Raw genomic sequence first — 18,833 nt, 5'->3', positions numbered from 1 at the left:
AGTTTTAATGTTTTTGTTTTGTGAAACATTTCTTAATATTCAGGTGCTACTGAGCGTGACCCCCCTCCACTGGTAAAAATGTGCACAGCTGGTCAACCTTCACCACTCTCTTTATTCTGCTACCTTCTTCACCACTCTCCATTCTGCTCTCCCCACCTATTCCACCTTCCTCAGGATCCACTGATTTCCCTCTTTCCTGTTCACTCTCTCTCTTTCTTAACATTTTTTTATCACAATTGTCTATTTTATGCTAATTTAAAATGTATTTTTAACCGTTTTCTAAATTCTTTTTTATATTTTTACATTTTTTGTTTTTGTGAAGCACCTCGTGATTTTATCTTGAGAGGCACTATAGAAATGATACTTTCTTCCTCTTCTTCAGAGGGAGTTAGTGATTAACCAGGACGCCCTGAGCAGGGCACGGTGCGAAGAGTTTACTCAGCTAAACGCTTCTGATCAAATATCTGGAAACGAGGATCAGTTTGATCCAACCAGGTGAGTACATTCTGTTTTTATTTTTGCTTCTGTCACCCTGAAAGTGTGGAGGAGGGATTTTCCACGTTTGAGACAAAGAAGGGAGCGTGGCTTTTTAATGTTTTCTGTATGTTTTGAGAACTTTCTGAGTTGCTGCATTTGTTTCCAGATATCAAAGCCATTCTAACTAAATCTTTGCTGAAGAAACATAAAAGCATTCAGTTAGACGGCATCAACTGAAAGAGGCAGATGGATGCTTTTGAGGGAATTCACAGCGTCCAGATTTCCTCCTCTCCACCGTCCTCCATCTCATCGAGCCCTGGATATGAAGTCCTCAAGACAGGGAGGACTGGGATAGCTGTCTACTCCTCTCAGGTCTTCTTCGGGACACCAGACGTGTCCAAAGTTAGACACAAGTCCAGCAAGTTCACTGCAAAGGAGGGCTGTGTTGTTGGGAAGTAAGTGTTCAAAGTGGAAAAACGTAGTCAAGCTGCCCACGATCCTAGAAAAGTCATGGCTGCTATAGGAGCTCGGTTTAGGACGTGATTGCTGTTTACATTTTTAATATGTGTGTGTGTGTGTGTGTGTGTGTGTGTGTTTATTAAAATGTGCACTGGAGACCCTCCAGGAAATCAGGACAGACAGCAGACAATGGATCAACTCAGCAGTCTGAGCTCAGATGAGGCGTGAACGTGATTGTTATAAAGGATTTAAAGTAATAATGGAGATGAGGCTCTTTTTGGAGAGATGGACCAATAAGAAGAAACCAGAAGGTCAGCCAGTCTGAAATTCAAAAATCAGATTATGTTTAAATAATTTTCATCCCCAAACTCACCAAGCCCTGATTCACACTCGCAACAACAGCTCTTTCATAGCTTGCTTCCAGAATCAGGATTATCAGGCTAAGGATACATTGGAGAAGATTTTCTAGTACTTATACTTTATTTAGTCCACAGTGTATGAAAAGTCAGACTTTTAAAAGTATGTGGGACATTTCATGGGATTTATTTTTATTGTGATATCGCATCTGTGCCAGCTCATCAGTAAAATCGCTTCCATCCAGTGGATATCCATTAGTGGAGCGAAACACTTCCTGTCCCCATTTGAGTTTTGCACGACTGCAGAGTCACGTGTGAAACTCTGCAATTTTGGCCACAGAGCAGTAGGAGTCTAAGGCCCTGTCCACACGTAGCCGGGGATCTGCCAAAACGTAGATATTTTTCTACGTTTTGGCCTGTCATCCACACGAAAACGGAGTTTTTTCACACGAAAACGGATTTTTTTAAAAACTCCGGCCAAAGTGAAGATCTGCGTTTTCTCCGTTTTGGGTGTCCGCGTGTGGACGGACAAAACCGGAGTTTTAAGGTCCGCAACGTCACTTTCCGCTACAAAAAAATGCTGACATCACGTGTGCGACCTGTGTTTACACTAGCCGGCATCATGGATGCCCTCAGAGCTGCGCTCTGTAACTAACCGATCCATCAATTGTCCAAGCGCTTTTTGCTTGTTTGTTTTTGCAAGCGGAATTACTGCTCCTTGCAGAAGACCACAGACGAAGGATGAGGTTAAGAACGGGGGAAGTACTGCCGCCTACAGGTCTGGCATGTCCTTAACAACGTATTTATCCGGGTACGTGTGGACAGAGTTTTTTTTTTTTAAACGCGGTGGTGTGGATGCAAGTTTTTGGAGGGGCGGATATTCGTTTAAAAAAAAACCCGGCTACGTATGGACTAGGCCTAAGTGACATTTCCTTAACCCATTTTAGCACAGAGAAAATGGTTTAAAAATATGAAAAAGTTGCAACGTATCCCTTTAAACAGTGTTGATGGTTCAGAAAGTATTGCAGTACTTCTTTTGGTTTTCACATGGTAACAGTCTGATGCATAGTTTTTGCAGTCTGTGGTTACCATGGTAAAACTGATGAGCCACTGTCTGCAGCTTTAACATTTCCGTTGATCTGGTCTTAGCTCTTGATTTGTCCTCCCGCTCTAGCTTATGACTAAATTGGCCATAGCTGCTGCCTTCTGCACATCTTTAGATTGGATTATAGACTCTGGGACTGCTGGTTCTGTAAGGCTTTTGCCAGAGGAGCTGCTATTGTCACCGTGGCCGGGAGGACGGGATGGGTAGGCCTGGCACGTGGGAGTGGAGGAGGAGTCACGTGACTCTTAGGAGAGGAGGGCAAGAAGGAAAGAAGAAACTCGTCTTTTTGCTTCCTAGAAATAATAATGCAGAGAGAATGGACGGTTTCCCCGTGAGGTGTTGAGCCAAAGTGCGCTTTTATTAGTTTTTATGTAACTTTTTGCGGCCGCCGCTGCTGCTCTTTGTGTTGTTTACGTCAGCGTCCGCATTCCTCCGCTGTGATTTAAAACAGCTGGGATTAGTTTCACTGAAACCTGCTGACGTTTGCTCGCTTTGTGCGACTTTTATTCATTAAAAAATAACTTGGAGTCAAATTAAAGTGGAGAGGAGACGCTGAGGCACGGGGGAGCTTCATCTGCTGTCCGGGGCTCTGTCAGGGTAAGAAATAATAACATGTAAGGAAGGTTAAAGGCTTGGTCTGCGGAAAATACTGAGGACAACTAAGAACAGGAACTCACACAGTCTTACATGATTATTCTCTTTGGAAATTGATGTTGTCGAACCAAACAGTGGTTTGCGGTCTCTGCCAGGGCCTGCATTAGTTTGTAACTCATTAGTTAACACTGGTTTATTAGTGTATGCTAATGAACAAAAGCCTTTCAGATCACACTGTAGAGCAGAGTAAACAGAATAAATATGATGCATGGATGAGTCTTAACCGGGTCCTGGTGTTGTCTCACTGGAGACTCAATGGGACCTTTATGAGACTATTATGTCTTCTGTCACAAGCTGCAAGTCATGAGACTCCTAGTTAGACTCGTGTAAACATCTAGTGTTTTTCTTAAATGACAACAGATTAGGAATATAATTTCTGTGCCATAATCAACACTTTATAGATTAATTCACACCTTACTAAACTTACTTAATTCAGTAAAAGGCAGCTTCTGTAGACAGGCTAAATGTAGATCTACAATGCTGTGCATATTTGAGTGCTCCTTTTCTGTGGCCATCTCCAAGTTTAGGTCCTCCACCACCTCTCTTACTCATGGTGTCCCACAAGGTTCTGTGCTGGGGCCTCTGCTCTTCCTCCTCTATCTGCTCCCTCTTCAGCACATCCTGAGCTCCTTCAAAATAATCTCCTACCATCTTTATGCAGATGACATATCCAACTGTACACCTCCTTTAAGCCCCATGAGATGTCTAAGCTCCAGCTGTTACACACCTGCTTAGACTCTATTAAAACTTGGATGGCTGGGAGCTTTCTTCAGCTGAATGAAGATAAGACTGAGAAACTCATCTGTGCCCCAGACAAGCTGGTTCCCAAAGTCAGACTCTCTCTTGGTCAGCTTGCTTCTCACACCAAACCTTCCGTCAGGAATCTTAACATTTTTTCAAATCACAGTTGTCTATTTTTTGCTCATTTTAAATATATTTTAACCATTTTCTAAATTCTTTTTTATATTTTTACATTTTTTGTTTTTGTGAAGCGCCTCGTGATTTTATCTTGAGAGGCTATAGAAATGATATTCTCTTCTTCTTTTCTTGGTCTTATCATTTTTTAAGTTTGATTATGTTTAAATGTATTTTATTTATTTTTTCAAACCATTTTATTTCCTGAAAATGTTCAGTTATAGAAAATCATAACAAGTGAAAGATATATATATATATATATATATATATATATATATATATATATATATATATATATATATATATATATACATACATACATACATTCATACATACAAGGATTTAGAAAATATTTTGTGCTCTTGTAAAGGTTGGTAGATCTGGAGCCAGAGCCAGAGTCCAGAGTGGAGGGAGGACGCCAGGTTGGGCCCGCCTCAGACAGACCTCATGGCGATCTGTGCCGGCTCCGCAGTTCCTCGTTGGAGATTAAAGAAAAAGAAATAAGAGAAAAGGGGTCAGAGATCCTGAGGGAACAGCTGGATGCGGCGAAGAAGGTATCAGTAACCTACTTCATTGTTGTACGCACAGAGAGACCGTCACGCTGTGAAAGTGGAGAAAAGCTGACTGTGCAGAAGTTCTTCCTTTTATAAAACGTGTTTGTCGTTTCCTCCTTCGCATCATAGGAACTGAAACTCAAAGATAAGGAGTGTGAACGTCTGTCTCAAGTCAGGAATCAGCTGGAGCAGGAGCTGGAGGAGCTGACTGCCAGCCTGTTTGAGGTCAGCGGTAATCACACAGCTGAGTTGATTCCTCTGGGTCCTTCAGAGGAGGACGTAGAAGCTCTGTTCACAAAGGCTCTGGGATTTAGCCGGGCCTTTGGGGATGTAGTTACATAACCATGATCGTAAAGATGGATTCTAGGTGTTACGTTTATTAGATCTTTAATGTTTGTTTTATATTTTTTTTACCAGGAAGCTCATAAAATGGTGCGTGAAGCTAATGTGAAACAAGCAGGAGCAGAGAAACAGCTGAAGGAAGCTCAAGGGAAGGTGTGTTTTCCATTAATTTTCTTTATTCCAGTCAAATCGGTTTCCCAGTTTCCCTCTGCGTCTAACTGTAGCCCTCCTTTGTTTGGTTGCTAGATTGACGTTCTGCAAGCCGAGGTGACCGCACTCAAAATTCTGGTGTTGACGTCCACGCCTTCCTCACCTAACCGCCAGCTGCACCCACAGCTGCAGTCTTCAGGCACCCGGGGAGCGCATAAATGTGGCGGGGGCCACGTCCGCAACAAGAGCATCAGCAGAGCCTTTCAGAGCTCATCTGGAAAACCAGAACCTTCCTCTGTTTCTATTCAGTCTGCGGGTAAAGAGGAGCGGGAGGTAACGTGGATCCAAACACTTCTTCTGACTTCTTCCTTTTCCCGCTTTGCGCTGAGCTGATTTCTCTTTGTGTCCCCGCTAACTTCTCTCTGACTTCCTGTTTCTGATGACTCTCAGCCCACTGGTCCCGCTCTGCTCTCTCTGATTTTCTGCCTGTTACCATGCCAGTCTGTCACTATGAAGTTTGACCCTCTTTGGCGTGAGCTCAAGTAAACAGGTAGTTACTCCTCTTTCAGCCATGTCTCATAAATATTTTACATGTAATAACAGTTCATCAGCCTGTGTTAACCAAACTCACTGGTAACATTCAGCTCTGAAACATGCTGTGGCTGTATGATGAGCACACTTTAATTTTTTTGTTTGATCATTTGGTAGTCCCAGTAACATCTGGTTCTTCAGCAAAACAACTCTTATTTTGAAAAGAACAGTGTTTAATTTTGAATAGTGGATGAGAACATCCACTGTAGAGTCTGTGTGTCTCAGTTATCAGCAGCAGCATATTTCAGTCACAGCTCTGGCTACAAAACTGGCCACTAAAACAAAAAATAACAAACCAGTAAAGAGCAGAGTTGTGTGATCGTATGACTACAACAAAAACAGAGACAGCAGTTGAGAATAAAAAAAAACAAGGCTACAGAATACTGATCTATCAGTTGAAAGTCCCAATTTGACATCAAAGTGTCTAATCCCAGAGAACATAGAGAAGCTGAAGCCCTAAACCTACCAAACATCAGATTAACACCATGAAGGTGGTTAAAAAAAAGAGTGGATGATGTTTTTCTGGAGCATTTTTGGTCACATAGCTTGAAATGCTCCTTACTGATGGCAAACAATCAATTTTGTTTAGTAAAAAATGAAAATATTTAAAGGTGTGGTTGACTGCAAACATTTTTTCTGATTATAATCAGTCACTCTGAGTTTGTCATGCAGGCTGAACATGAAAATAGTCTCCTCCACCTGTCTCCTGCAGTCGCTGTTGTTGTTTTAATATCCGTGAATCAGCAGCGGACTTCTCAGCTAGTTTAAACTAACTGTTAGCATTAGCAGCTTCACCACACAGCAGAAGCTCATCCAGGCTTGAGTTATTTGTAGAGATAAAGGGTTAAGGGGTGGATCAACCATGTGAGTGTCTATGATTTCAAAGTTGAGAATAAATCAAGAAAGCTAAAAACTGCCTTGATTTTCACCATAAAACACCAGACTAGCATACTAAATAGTTCAACGGTTGGGAAGGTGCGTTACGTTTGGAATCATGGCAGAAAAGGTGCTAACCATGGGTCAAAAAGGACAGATACGTTTATGTTTGACGGTATTTGTTGTGTCCGGTGTTTGACCATCTTCTGTGGCCATCAGATTCTGTGACTCTGGGGGGAGCCAGAAGAAAGTGTTTGACCCTAAAATTGCTTCTTTTTTCCTCCTAAATGTAGCTATTTTGAATGGCTTTTTCCATCAACGTCCACTGCACCTGCAGCACTGAGACTGATGTCAGAATCCATTAAGTCCACCAGTAACATTCCAGACTGAGCTATCCTACAAATATGCTGTAATATGAGTAAAGCAAAGTAACCTGACGTGGGTCTGAGTAGATCGGTGTGATTGTTTTTTAGGGTGGATAGATGAAGCATGACTTTTAGCTCCGAGTGGGAAACAAAGCATAACTAATTCTGGTGCTGCTATTTTAACAAGGTCCACCCTGTTCTGAGGCACATCAGCGTTATTTGATAAACTTTAAGTTCTGCTTCACACATCTTTGTTCTAGAGCAGAACATTTAGGAGAAATGACACCTCTAGATACAGATTACTGTATTCAAGGGCAAACTGTCCAAGCCTGAAGTCTCAGATTGGAAAACTTCGAACTGATTTGTTAAAAGGACTTTTCTTCTCAGACTTTCCTTATCTACAGTGTGCCTGAAGGTTGTTACTGATCCCTCTTGTAGGATAAAATCTCTCCACGTTGTTAAAATGCTGCAGTAACTTAAAGGGACATTATGGAAGTTTGACAGTCAAAACATGTATAGAAATAATGAATTTCTTCTTCATACATTCTCCTGCAATGCCCTGGTCCTGTAGAATGAGCCCTGGCATTTTTGCTGTGATTGCCTGTTTTTCTGTAAAATCACAGAAAAAGAGAGATGCTCGGGTCGAGCAGGCTGCTTCATGCACGTTCACGCTCAGTCATAGCCCGTAGCATTTGCTATCCGTAGCTTTAATAGCAGAGAGAGAGGTAGTGCCAACTCAGCGACTTTGTCGCTGTTCCTAACGCCTAGTGATGAACCTAGCTACATTTCTGAGGACCCTTAGCTACTTTCTGTAGAACTAACTTCTAGATATTTCCCGCAAATTAACAACAAAATAGCCATTTTCGCTCCGAACCGTTCTGTGGATTGACTTTGTTTCAACTTTCATTAAGGATATAAATGTTACAGATACACAGTATGTTACTGGTGCTTTAGCTCACTTAGTAAGATGTCTGACTCATGTAGGAGACCTGGGTTTGATTCCGGGTGTGAATAAAATTTGTAATTTGGAGTTTCGTTTTTACATTAATAATTTTTTTACAGTAATAAGACGCCCAAATTTTTATTTGAGACTCGCTAAACGGCATTGAATTCACGGATAAAAAGATGTGGGTTCAACTTTCATTTTGGAACAATTTTTCAAGCAAGGGAAGGGAATGATCTGAGCATGCAGGAGGACTGACCCATCATAAACCTTTGTCGGCTGTGCTGAAGAGAAAGGTACAGAACCAAATTATTTAATTAGCTGCGTGTTCTCCTATCCTCTGTCCTCCGGGACACACACACACACACACACGCACACGCGCACGCACACACACACACACACACACACACACACACACACACACACACACACACACACACACACACACACACACACACTGCATGTTTGGCCGGCTGACGAGAAAGTGCAGCTGCAGAGACAGAGGGAAACTATTTGTATTAATTTCCTGTGTTCTTCTGTCCTCTGGGCCACACACACACACGGGACTGTCTCAGCTGTTATTTTCGTTAAGGAGTGTGCACATACAGCATGCATGCTCGTGCATGACCCTACTATTGAAGCTGCCGTTACGCTTTTGGCCTGAGGGGGCAATCACGAGCATAAAAATTCAAAAGTCCGAAAAGTCCCTATGAGTATTGTTGGTTGTTACCATAAAAACATTTCAGCTAAATATATCATATAGGAGACACACACAGTGATATTTGAGAAGTGAAACAACGTTTAAAGGATTTACAGAAAGTGTGCAAAAATATGTAAACAAAAAATAGGCAGGTGCTTAAATTTGAAAACTCAGTATTTAGTAATCCCTTCTTTTGCAGAAATAACAGCCTCTAAAAGCTCCCTATAGCTTCCAGTGAGAGTCTGGATTCTGGCTGAAGGTGTTTTGGACCAAAACATATCTAGTTCATTCAGGTTTGATGCTTCTGAGCATGGACAGCTCTCTTTAACTCACACCACAGATTTTCAATAATATTCAGGTCTAGGGACTGAGATGGCCGTTCCAGAACGTTCTACTTGTTCCTCAGCATGAATGCCTCAGTAGATGTTGAGGAGTGTTTAGGGTCGTTGTTTTGTTGAAAGATCCAGCCCCGGTGAAGCTTCAGCTTTGTCACTGATGTGTCCCTAAACTTTAACAAGATTCCCAGTCCCTGCACTGGCCATAAAGCCCCACACCATGATGGAGCCACCACCATGTTTTACTGTAGGTAGCAGGTGTTTGTCTTGGTCTTTTCTTGCTGTGTCCTTTTGTGGCCTCAACCTGAACTGTGCCTGTGGTTTTCCATCTCCTCAATACGTTCCTAACTGACAGCTGAAATGTCTCAGACAGCCTTCTGTATCTTTCCCCTAAACCATTATGGTGAACGATCTTTGTTTTCAGCTCAGGTGAGAGTTGTTCTGAGACCCCCATGTTGCTACTCTCATAACTGGATTCACCTGTGTATGAAGGTCAAGGGTCACTGAGCTTACCAAACCAGTTTTGAGTTCCAATAATTAGTTCTAAAGGTTTTGGAATCCATAAAATGACAACAGTGCCCAAATTTATGCACCTGCCTTTATTTGTTTAAACAATTATTGCACACTTTCTGTAAATCTTATAAACTTTGTCTCACTTCTCAGTAGCAGCACGTCATACAGAGATCCAGTTTACCGACTCTGAGAGATTGTTTTTTTTATTTTCTCTGCAGATGGACTCCGTTCTGTTTGCTGAGTTTTTGTTGTGGAAGGAGCAGCCGAGCCTGGACCGGTCCACTGCCTTCCTCAGTCGCATTTATAAAGAAGACATCGGACCCTGTCTGTCCTTCATGAGATCAGAGGTACCGTACCGCTCCCTTGCTGCTGGTTTCTAACTAAACCCGTGGTGTTGTGCTGATATTGGTGCCGTTTCTCACAGCTGTCCCAGCTGGTTCAGAGAGCAGTGGAAAACAACTCCCTGACGATCGAGCCGGCAGCCGTGTCGGCGCTACCAACGGTTAAAGCTGCAGCTTTAGAGTGTGGAGGTCCAAAGTAAGAAAACGTTTGACTCAATCTGTCCTCAGCTCCACTTCTCAGTGGACTGAACATTCACTTTTCATTAGTAGATGACTCACTAACTCACTGGTGATTTATGGGCTGTTCTGAAGCCTTTCTCACTCTGAGGACAGCTGATTGAGTGAGCACATTTCTAGTCAGTCTGACTTTAAACCTTTTTTTTCTCCTTCAGTGGCTTTAGAGCTTCAGTAGAAACGTAAGTTTCCTCAGGAACCAGTTGCTTCTTAAGCCCTTTCTGTGTTGAATGTTATTGCTCCACGTAGGACTTTGCATGTGTCAGCGTTAGTGCAACTTCCTCATCTCTCTGTGACTAAAACGGCTTTTAATGTTTTTCTTCTAGAATTTATTACCTTGTCGGTGTCTGCTGCTATAAAACACTCTTGTGTGTACACACACACACACACAACTGTGTTCATGGGTGATCTTATCTGCCTGCAGAAAATGTGCATTAAGCGGCTTGTCCCGAACCTGCAGACATCGAATCAAACTGGGCGACAAAGAGAACTACTATTACATCTCTCCCTCCAGCCGAGCTCGGGTACACATCGCCGTTTTATTACGTTTCTGTGCTTCTATTAAAAGCCACTAAATGAGAATTTTTTTCCATTTTTAGATCACAGCTGTATGCAACTTTTTTACTTATATCAGGTACATTCAGCAAGGCCTGGTGAGACACAATGGTGAGTTACTCAGATATAAAGGTTTGTCTTTTTGCAGGATTTTAATCAGTCGTGTGACACGTTTTTTTCCCTTTCTCTTCCAGCGGAGCAGATGTTTTGGGAGGTGATGCGTCTTCGCAGAGAGATGACCGTTGCCAAGTTAGGTTTCTATTTCGCGGACCAGGGCTAGAGGAGCTGTAGGTCTGGCAGAAGCCCCAACATGATAGCTGACGTCACACAGGTCTTAGATTCTCAGTACTGTAGCTGAGCTCAGCCAACAAGGGAAGCAGGAAAGGTGACTGATTATTCATTTCAAAGAGTGGCACAAACTGTCACTGCAGGAAAATGCATGAAAATACAGCAAACTGCATCATTCCCATAAAATCTCTGCTGTTACATCACATGAGAACTAATGTCCTCTAGTAATCATCACGCTGAAGAGGTTTGAATCCTGAGCTCTGTTAAATGTTTGTTGGAAAACAAAATTAAGAGTTAATTTGGTTTCTCAACTATTTTAACAGTTTCAACAGCACAACCGGAGGTTTTAAAATCCAGATAAACCTGAATGTCACATCCAAGGTGTTAAATGTCAGCATGATTGAATTCTGTTCACAAACGAGACAAAAACAGTATCAAGTTTTATTGCTTACGATAAATGTGCACATCTGGAATGAACAGCCATAGGTTACTCTGCATAAAACCTACATAAAGCCATATTTCACACAGAAAAAATGAGCTTATAGATTTTACTGCGTTTTAGACAGAAAACATTGATGGTAAATATGAATTATATTTGACAATACCTGCTTTTAGCCATATTTTGGGTTTGAGGATTATAAATAAATGTGCAACACTCCATTAAACACACTGCTGATAATTCAATAATGTTTCTGACTTGTTTTCCGATTTAGGTCACAGTTAGGAGCCACCTGGTCTCCCTGATCCTAAATAATCAGGGCTCAGTGACACTGAGGAAGTCCTAAGAGCCCGTTTGTCTCAGAGGTGATTTGCAGTATGAAAGTCTGTGTTTAGAACAAACATTCCTGTAAGATTTTATTTTCTGGATTAAAATGTTCCTGTAAGCTTCTGTGTTTATGATTGCTTTGTACAGATTATTTATATTAAGCCAGCAGCAGAATTGGCTGTTTTTAAATTACAGACCAAGCATTTCTTCAAGGAAAGTTGGTACTTGGAGTTTGTGTTGTTGTTGATCCTCAGATGAGTTGTAGCCATGTTTGTTTTGGTAAAACAGGCAGAAACACGATCAACTGCCTTTTTGGGAGGAGGTGATTAAAATGGTAAAATGCTTCAACTGCTACCCTGGCAGTGCTCCGCAGAGATCAACTCTCCTGTCCTAAAATATCTGCAAGATACAAAAAAAAATTATAATTCAAGAATTTTATATTATAGATGGTGGATTTTTTTTATGTATTTCAGGAAAAGAGTTTCTAAAAGATGTAAATTTAATGAATACTTGTGTAATTACATCCCAGTAAATATCATAGCAGACTTTTACATCATTTAATACAGGTATAGGTATAAGATGTGTAAATGGATTTTTTTATGGACTCACCTTTGATAACCGAACACAACCAAAACCAGCAGGGCTGCACCGAGGATCACCACCATCACCGCTGCAACAATGGAGGCAGCAGACAGCGAGGAGGGTTCTGGACCAAAGCAGAAACATTTAAATACAGGAGAGTGTGTGTGTGTGTGTGTGTGTGTGTGTGTGTGTGTGTGTGTGTGTGTGTGTGTGTGTGTGTGTGTGTGTGTGTGTGTGTGTGTGTGTGTGTGTGTGTGTGTGTGTGTGTGTGTGTGTTTCTGATCCAACCTGAGCAAATGAAAGACCCAGCTGTGTTGAAGCACTCCAGGTGTGGTGGACAAGGGGAGATGTGGTCTTTACATTCATTTATATCTGCAGAGAGATCAGGCTGAGAGACGAGTCTGGAGAACACCAGGAACAGTAAGAGATGATTGACTGTTTTCAACATCATCAGCATCAATACAGATGCTGATGTAAAAATTTAACCCAATAAAATCCCAGCCTTGGTGTGAATTTTTGCATCCAAACAATGTGACATATTTGTGTCAACAGAAGACCTGCATTTTTTTTTCTTCTAAGATGACCAGTGCTCAAGTCACATGATGACAGGACCTGAGTTAACCCCTCTACCTTGGCATGTTGGGGGAAGGGAGGTCCATTGCTGTCTGGCTAGATCACAGCGAATCGATGAAGAGCCCAGCAGCCTAAAACCAGCGTGACACTGGTAGAGAATCACAGAGTTACAGAGCAGCGAGTAGCCAGACTGAACCCTGGGTACTGGACCACAGCTGGGATCTGAGAGGAGATATGATGATAAAATACACTCTAGATAACGATTCTGACAAGCTGTCTTTTCTTTTTCTTCACCTGAGTCTGGTTCTTTCCAGGGTGTGAGATCAAGATGAGGAATGAGTGGGTGTGAACAGGCTAGCATGTCCTCTGGGCTCTCAGTGCGTGAGAACGGGTCCACTGGGACGTGGGTGATGTGGCTGTTGTCACAAATGATGCGGGACAGGGAGACAGCGTGCAGGTGTCTCCTCTGGGTGCTCGTGAAGACTCCTTTCCTCTCCCACCAAAACCTAGAAGACAAATTTTATTTTTCTTTACAGTAATATCAAACGAAACAGCCCTCATGTCCCCTACCTGTCCCCGTCTCTCAGAGCTCTGAACTGTCTGGCCAGGAGGCAGGACAGTAGCGGTCCCACACGTCCTCCAGGAAGAGCGGGCTCAGATATGGCCCCCACCCACACGTCGATGTTGTGTGCAGTCTTGTATAAGTGATGGAGCTTGTGAGCCAGAGTGAAGTTCCCCAAAATGTCAGCCAGATCTGACGCGTTGTTGGGAACGGAGAGGCCGCAGAGTCTTCTCCACGCGCTGTAACCTGATGGAAGAAACGAAACACTAGAAACACACTCATATTCTATCAATTAGGCTCGTCTTGTGAAATAAAAAAAACCTGAATTGTCAAATGGAAATACATATAGATGTGTGGCAGTGTGAGCGTCCTGTCACAGTGTCCCGAGTGATCCTGGCCTACTTGGCCAAGGGGATGTCCCTTTGGCTGACTGGTTAGCACGCGTGACTCTCACCCAGGAGTCTGGGGATTGAATCCCGCCCGGGCCCTTGTTTCTCCACCTTGCCACACACACACACGTATATATAATATATATATATATATATATATATATATATATATATATATATATATATATATATATATATATATATATATATATATATATATATATATATATATATATATATATATATTCTTGATGTATCAGGCCCGGCCAGATATATATATATGTATGTGTGTGCGTGTGTAAAAAAAAGCAAATGTTTTTCCCCCTGAAAGATTTATGGGACTTTTCTCATTGTTTAAACAAGAAATTTATTGTATAACAAAATTATTGTGATGGTAGTGGGCAACGGTGGCACAGGAGGTAAGTGCTCGCCCCGTAATCGCTCAGTCTGTTGCTGTCGTTGTGTCCTTGGGCAAGACACTTAACCCACCTTGGTGGTGTTTGGCAGGACCGGTGGCACCTGCGTACGGCAGAGTCTGTGTCAGTGCACCCCAGGGCAGCTGAGGCTACAATATAGCTCATCCCCACCAGTGTGTGAATGTGTGTGTGAATGTGTGTGTGAATGGGTGAATGACTGAGTGTTGTAAAGCGCCTTGGGGGGTTCCAGGACTCTAGAAGGCGCTATTTCAAATACAGGCCATTTACCATTTATTGCATTCTGAGAAAAATGTCAGACAGCAGAGGACTTATTTTATGGGGTGTCATTTGTGAAGTCAAACAGACACAATTTAACGGCAGAACATTGGGTCATTTAGCCTATCATAAAAAAGAAAAGTCATTTGTTAACCCTTGTTATTCATGCATTTATAAATGTTAGTTACCAAGTTTAGCAAGCTAAATATTTATTTAAAAGGAAATATTTATTTTACAAACTAAATATTTAGGTCTAACCTAAATATTTAGTTTGTAAAATACACATTTATTTGATTAAATATTTAGATTCCAGCTAAAAACTTACTTTGGATCTAAACATTTAGTTTACTAAATCAATATTTAGGTTTAGCCCCAAAATAAATATTTCGCTGGATTTACATTTTTTTTTGTTGGAAAATAAATGTTTTATTTGAAGCTAAATTATTACTTTAAATATTTAGTTAGTAAATTAAATATTTATTTTACAAACTAAATATTTATTTCTGACCTAATTTTAGTCTGTAAAATAAATAAGTAACTCTAAATTCAATATTTAGCTTGCTAAGTAAATACTTGGTTGGGAACTTTATGAACAACATGGTGAAGATACAACATTGAAACGTAAACTCCCATTTTTTTCTTATAATAGCCTAATTAACCCTAAATACTGCTGTTAAATTATGACCCCATATTATTTCAATTTGTAATATACTGCTTTTTGTTCATTCTCTGTTTTTGATTTTTTGACACACTTTAAAGGGAAACTATTAAAATCTGAAAATGTATAATAATGCAACAGTACAGAAGTGTGGAAACTAACTCCTTTAATAACTCCTCTGAATCAATGATTTAATAGTAATCTGTACAATTAAACATAACTGTATTCAGGAAGTAAACATCAGTCTGTGGGCAGTGAAGTAAAATTTTACAGTCAGAAGAGTTAAAGGATACAGAAACTCTGTTTCTGCTTTGTGTTTGAGGTGAGAAAGCTGGTTACCAGGGAGGCCATGGTCCCGACCCCTTTGGAGGTTAAGAGCCCCAAGATCCAGGGGCATCCCCCCCTGGGCCTGGAACAGCCTTTCTGTCAGCTCCTCCACCATCATCTGACCTGGGGTCTGCAGCTTGGCAGGAGACAGCAACAGGCCTCGCAGCACAGGATCAATACCACCTAAAGACATTTAACATCATAAAAGAAAATGAAATAAAGATGCAGAAAAGTCGACATGTGATTCTGGAAGAATGACATTTACCTTCCTGGACGATCCTCCAAGAAGCGAACAGCGAGTGATGAAGTGGCAGCGGGGGGTACGTGGAGTTAAAGGTGTACTGCGGCCCTAGCCTGTTCACCACTGGCTGCACGGTGACGTGCGCAAAACGAAACGCAGCAGTCGCAAACACGTTAGCAATGCTGGGGTCCACTTCAGGGTCATATCCCTGGTAGGGAGGCATCAGACGAGACATGGCGCTCTCACCAAGGACCCGTGGCAGGTAGTGGTCCCATGTTAGGATCTTCAAAACGACAGACAGAATACCGGAGTGATGAAAATGCTGAGATGTGACTGAATGTTGGGCTGGATCCTCTGTTGATACCTGGTGAATGGCTCCGATGATCTTACGGGCTTCCTGATAGAGGGTGTCGGGGCTCCAGTGGGGGTTGAGCCTCTGCAGCTCTTCCACCAGCCGGTTGTGCTCTCTCAGAAAGAGCGTGTGCAGAACGATCAGGCCCAGGTGTTCATTGACTCTTGAATCACCTGTGAAATATAAACTCTGAGCATCACAGGTTGAGTACTGGGTAATTCAACACATTCACTCATTTACCAGCGTGAAAGCATGATGTGGTGTTCTTCCGGTGTGAAGACCTGCCTGATTCCCCTGAGGAGGTGGTATTACGGGGTCCGCAGGGGTCCAGGTGAGTCTGCAGGCGAGGCAGGAAAGGCATGTAGGCCAGATCCCCATCCGAGTACTGGGAGTTGAGGGCCATGGAGCCCAGAAGGGAGGACTGGTTTCTGAGAGCGGAGGCCAGACTGGGGGAGCTGCCGTACACCATGTTGGCATCTACGAAGGAGGTGATGGCGTTGAGCTGCTCCCTGTGGCGATGAGGCAGAACTCCAGCACCACAGCTGGGAGCGGAGCGGAAGAAAGGCATACAACTCTGGACGCCGTTACGGGGATCAGACACTGGGATCTGGTAGGGGAAGTTAACATGAATGCTGCTGGGAAACCTGGAGTTCTCCTTTTAATAAAAGGAAGATTCCAGATTTTCTGAAACATTAAACATGAAATATAAACAAAAGTCCAAAATGTAAGATAATTGGAAGTTGTATTTGTTATGATTAGAGAATAATAATAATTAAAAAAAACAATCTAAATCAGGAGGCAGACTGGGATGGAAACATCCTGAAAGCAGCAGGTGTTCCACTCACCTGAATGGGGAAGCAGGGAGGGTCCCGGCTGCAGCTGCGGCTGCAGTCAGCACCGGTCCTGAAGGCGGCTGTACTGGAACTCTGAGGCGTAAGCACCATGTCGTGGTCTATCCACTGACCCCAGTCTACCAGCAGGTGGGACAGGGTGGAGTCCACAGAGATCTGGTCATTGTGAGTGAACAGAACTTCCTGTGACACCAGCCTGACCTAAACAAGCAAGTGGAGGATTGATGGACGTCACAGCAGGTGAACAGACCAAGAGCTGCTGCAGGGCTCTTACTGGAGGCAAGCTGATGTTGTTGTAGGTGTGTTCAGGCTCCCAGCTTCTGGGCGTGCCCCACACGTCTTCGTACTCTGGAGCCAACCAGCGGGAATACGGCATGTTTGCAGCTCCCCATCTGGGATACTTTCTGAATGAGACACACAACAAAGAGAATTACCCAAAATAAACTATTAATAACAGTCCTGCTGCTGGATGTTTCATAGCAGCTCTGACCTGTTGTTGCACTCGCCTGTGATGGACCTGTAGCGCTCAGACAAACAGTCAGATTGACACCTGGGTGTCTGCAGCTCAGCAGAGCAGCCGGACACCTGTAGCAGGCTCTCCACGTCTCCTTCACCCAGCAGCTCTGAGGGTGATGTTTGATAAACCGGGTTAAAACAAAACAAAATAATCACATCAGAGGGATCAGATCCTTCCTCCTGCGAGGTTCCTTTTAGTACCGTAAGGATTCGGCTGCACCATTGTGTTGGTGTACACCATCTCTCGGATCAGCTCCACTGTGTTGTCCAAAAGTTCAGCAGCCTGGATTTGAGTCCTGGTCCTGGTTTCAATCTGTTTAAACTGGGCCAGCAGGTCACTGGGTTTCAGGGCGCCTTCGGACAGAGACTTCTTCACCCTGGTAAAGGTCAAGAGCTTTTTGTGCCTCTGATTCAGAGTCAGCTGGGAGATTTCATCTGAAACATGGTAAATCCTTACCTCTCACTTGTGCGAGCATAGGCAGCATCCGTTATCTCAGCCGCTCTCTGGAGAGCTTCATGAACGTACAGAGAACCCAAATGCACAGTTCCTGAGAGCAAAGATACAATCAGAATTGAACCTGCAACCTTCCAACTCCTGCTTTTTCCTCATAATAATCCGACAGGAATCCAACCTGACGTGATGTTGAATCCTCGGCTCATTAAAGCATCCTCGGGAAGCGAGACGATGACCAGGACGAGTCCAGCCAGGGACTGAAATGAGACATCATGAGTGAATATGCAGAGAATTTGGACTAAAGTAGAAAAAAATCAGAAACTCACACTTAGTGTGTCCATTTAGCCTGTAAAGGTTACAGCATAGAGCAGCGCCGACTCTGCCTCATCCTGGGAGGTTGCAGGCGTAGGTGTTGCTTTTATAGTCCAGCAGGTATGTGCGGAATCCCCCCGATCGCTCCTTCTGGTGACAGCAACATCAAACACTTGACTCGCTGCCTCCACCTAATAAAAATTTCAGATCCAACTTTTTTGCTGTGATGAAAACCCCTCCATCAAACCAGCATTTCAAATATATTCAATAATTGCACACGAGCACCTCTAAATAACAGAGGGAATGAGTCATAGGCTGCTGAAATCTCGCAAGTTCAAGGATTTATTACTTTTTAGACAAGTGACCTATTTTTGCAGTGACAGAGCAGGTGTTTATAGTGCAGCTGCGTCTGTCAGATGCCAACAGTTTTCATCTGATCACCCTTGTGCCAGTGACGCAGACAGGTGGCTGAGCTGGAAGATGAAGGAAACTGGGATTTCTCTGAACCACAGATGAGCAAAGAGGAAAAAACCCACAAAGGTCAGTGTTAAAGGCGTCCAATGTGAGCAGCGAGTTTCTCCTTTTCCCCAAACGTACCTCTTTGATGCTCCAGGTGTGCAATAGCATCAAAATGAACCACTGACCCAATTTTGTTGTGGTCTCTGCTGACCTACATTACTCATCGTTTTATGGTGTGTGTTAGAAGAAAACATGTTCCAATTCTGAAAGGTCAAATCAAGGTCAGCAGAAATCTTTTATAGGCTTGTGAGTTTTAAAGAATTCACATTTTGACAAAGATATCTTT

General features: G+C 42.8%; 2 protein-coding genes across 7 annotated transcripts; one reads left to right on the top strand and one right to left on the bottom strand.

Annotated features, from left to right (window-relative positions):
- Positions 1-279: 279 nt before the first annotated feature.
- On the top strand, positions 280-11,637 carry rab3il1 (RAB3A interacting protein (rabin3)-like 1). 3 transcript variants are annotated; one of them, XM_054733002.2, is made up of 13 exons: positions 280-495; positions 644-932; positions 4,337-4,520; positions 4,650-4,745; positions 4,938-5,015; positions 5,109-5,345; positions 9,554-9,682; positions 9,760-9,872; positions 10,069-10,092; positions 10,335-10,434; positions 10,510-10,576; positions 10,660-10,714; positions 11,467-11,637. In XM_054733002.2, exons 2-13 carry the CDS (start codon positions 724-726, stop codon positions 11,495-11,497), a joined length of 1,323 nt encoding a protein of 440 aa, XP_054588977.1. In that variant the 5' UTR covers positions 280-495; positions 644-723; the 3' UTR covers positions 11,498-11,637. The 3 variants fall into 3 exon arrangements, with proteins under 3 accessions (XP_054588977.1, XP_070406462.1, XP_054588978.1); XM_070550361.1 differs by having other exon boundaries at positions 10,660-11,637; XM_054733003.2 differs by lacking the exon at positions 10,069-10,092 and having other exon boundaries at positions 10,660-11,637.
- Positions 11,638-11,730: 93 nt separating this feature from the next.
- epx (eosinophil peroxidase) lies at positions 11,731-18,177 on the bottom strand. Of its 4 annotated transcripts, none has more exons than XM_054732996.2 (16): positions 18,043-18,177; positions 17,895-17,973; positions 17,720-17,810; positions 17,464-17,639; positions 17,237-17,369; positions 17,021-17,150; positions 16,741-16,947; positions 16,136-16,502; positions 15,908-16,068; positions 15,568-15,826; positions 15,315-15,485; positions 13,245-13,482; positions 12,732-13,180; positions 12,390-12,473; positions 12,129-12,225; positions 11,731-11,918 (listed from the first exon to the last, which is right to left on the bottom strand). In XM_054732996.2, the coding sequence occupies exons 1-16, from the start codon at positions 18,055-18,057 to the stop codon at positions 11,864-11,866; spliced, it is 2,712 nt and encodes a 903-aa protein (XP_054588971.1). In that variant the 5' UTR covers positions 18,058-18,177; the 3' UTR covers positions 11,731-11,863. The 4 variants fall into 4 exon arrangements, 2 of the variants coding, with proteins under 2 accessions (XP_054588971.1, XP_070406461.1); XR_011520338.1 differs by having other exon boundaries at positions 11,786-11,918; positions 12,129-12,473; positions 12,732-12,896; positions 12,969-13,180; XR_011520337.1 differs by having other exon boundaries at positions 11,786-11,918; positions 12,129-12,473.
- Positions 18,178-18,833: the final 656 nt, after the last annotated feature.

Source organism: Nothobranchius furzeri, chromosome 4 (genome assembly GCF_043380555.1).
Source record: "Nothobranchius furzeri strain GRZ-AD chromosome 4, NfurGRZ-RIMD1, whole genome shotgun sequence".
Lineage (NCBI taxonomy): Eukaryota > Metazoa > Chordata > Actinopteri > Cyprinodontiformes > Nothobranchiidae > Nothobranchius > Nothobranchius furzeri.
Note: the sequence above shows the minus strand (reverse complement) of the source record. Positions and strands in the feature narration are given on the sequence as shown.

Bases quoted from the DNA above. Each gene is read 5' to 3' on its own strand.
- rab3il1 (XM_054733002.2), top strand. From the start codon at position 724: ATGGATGCTTTTGAGGGAATTCACAGCGTCCAGATTTCCTCCTCTCCA. The intron at 5,016-5,108 runs GTGTGTTTTCCA...TTTGGTTGCTAG, and splicing joins TGAAGGAAGCTCAAGGGAAG to ATTGACGTTCTGCAAGCCGA. The intron at 10,435-10,509 runs GTACACATCGCC...TTCCATTTTTAG, and splicing joins CTCCCTCCAGCCGAGCTCGG to ATCACAGCTGTATGCAACTT.
- epx (XM_070550360.1), bottom strand. The intron at 17,811-17,894 runs GTTGGATTCCTG...CTTTGCTCTCAG, and splicing joins AGGATTCAACATCACGTCAG to GAACTGTGCATTTGGGTTCT. The intron at 16,069-16,135 runs GTAAATGAGTGA...TATATTTCACAG, and splicing joins CACATCATGCTTTCACGCTG to GTGATTCAAGAGTCAATGAA.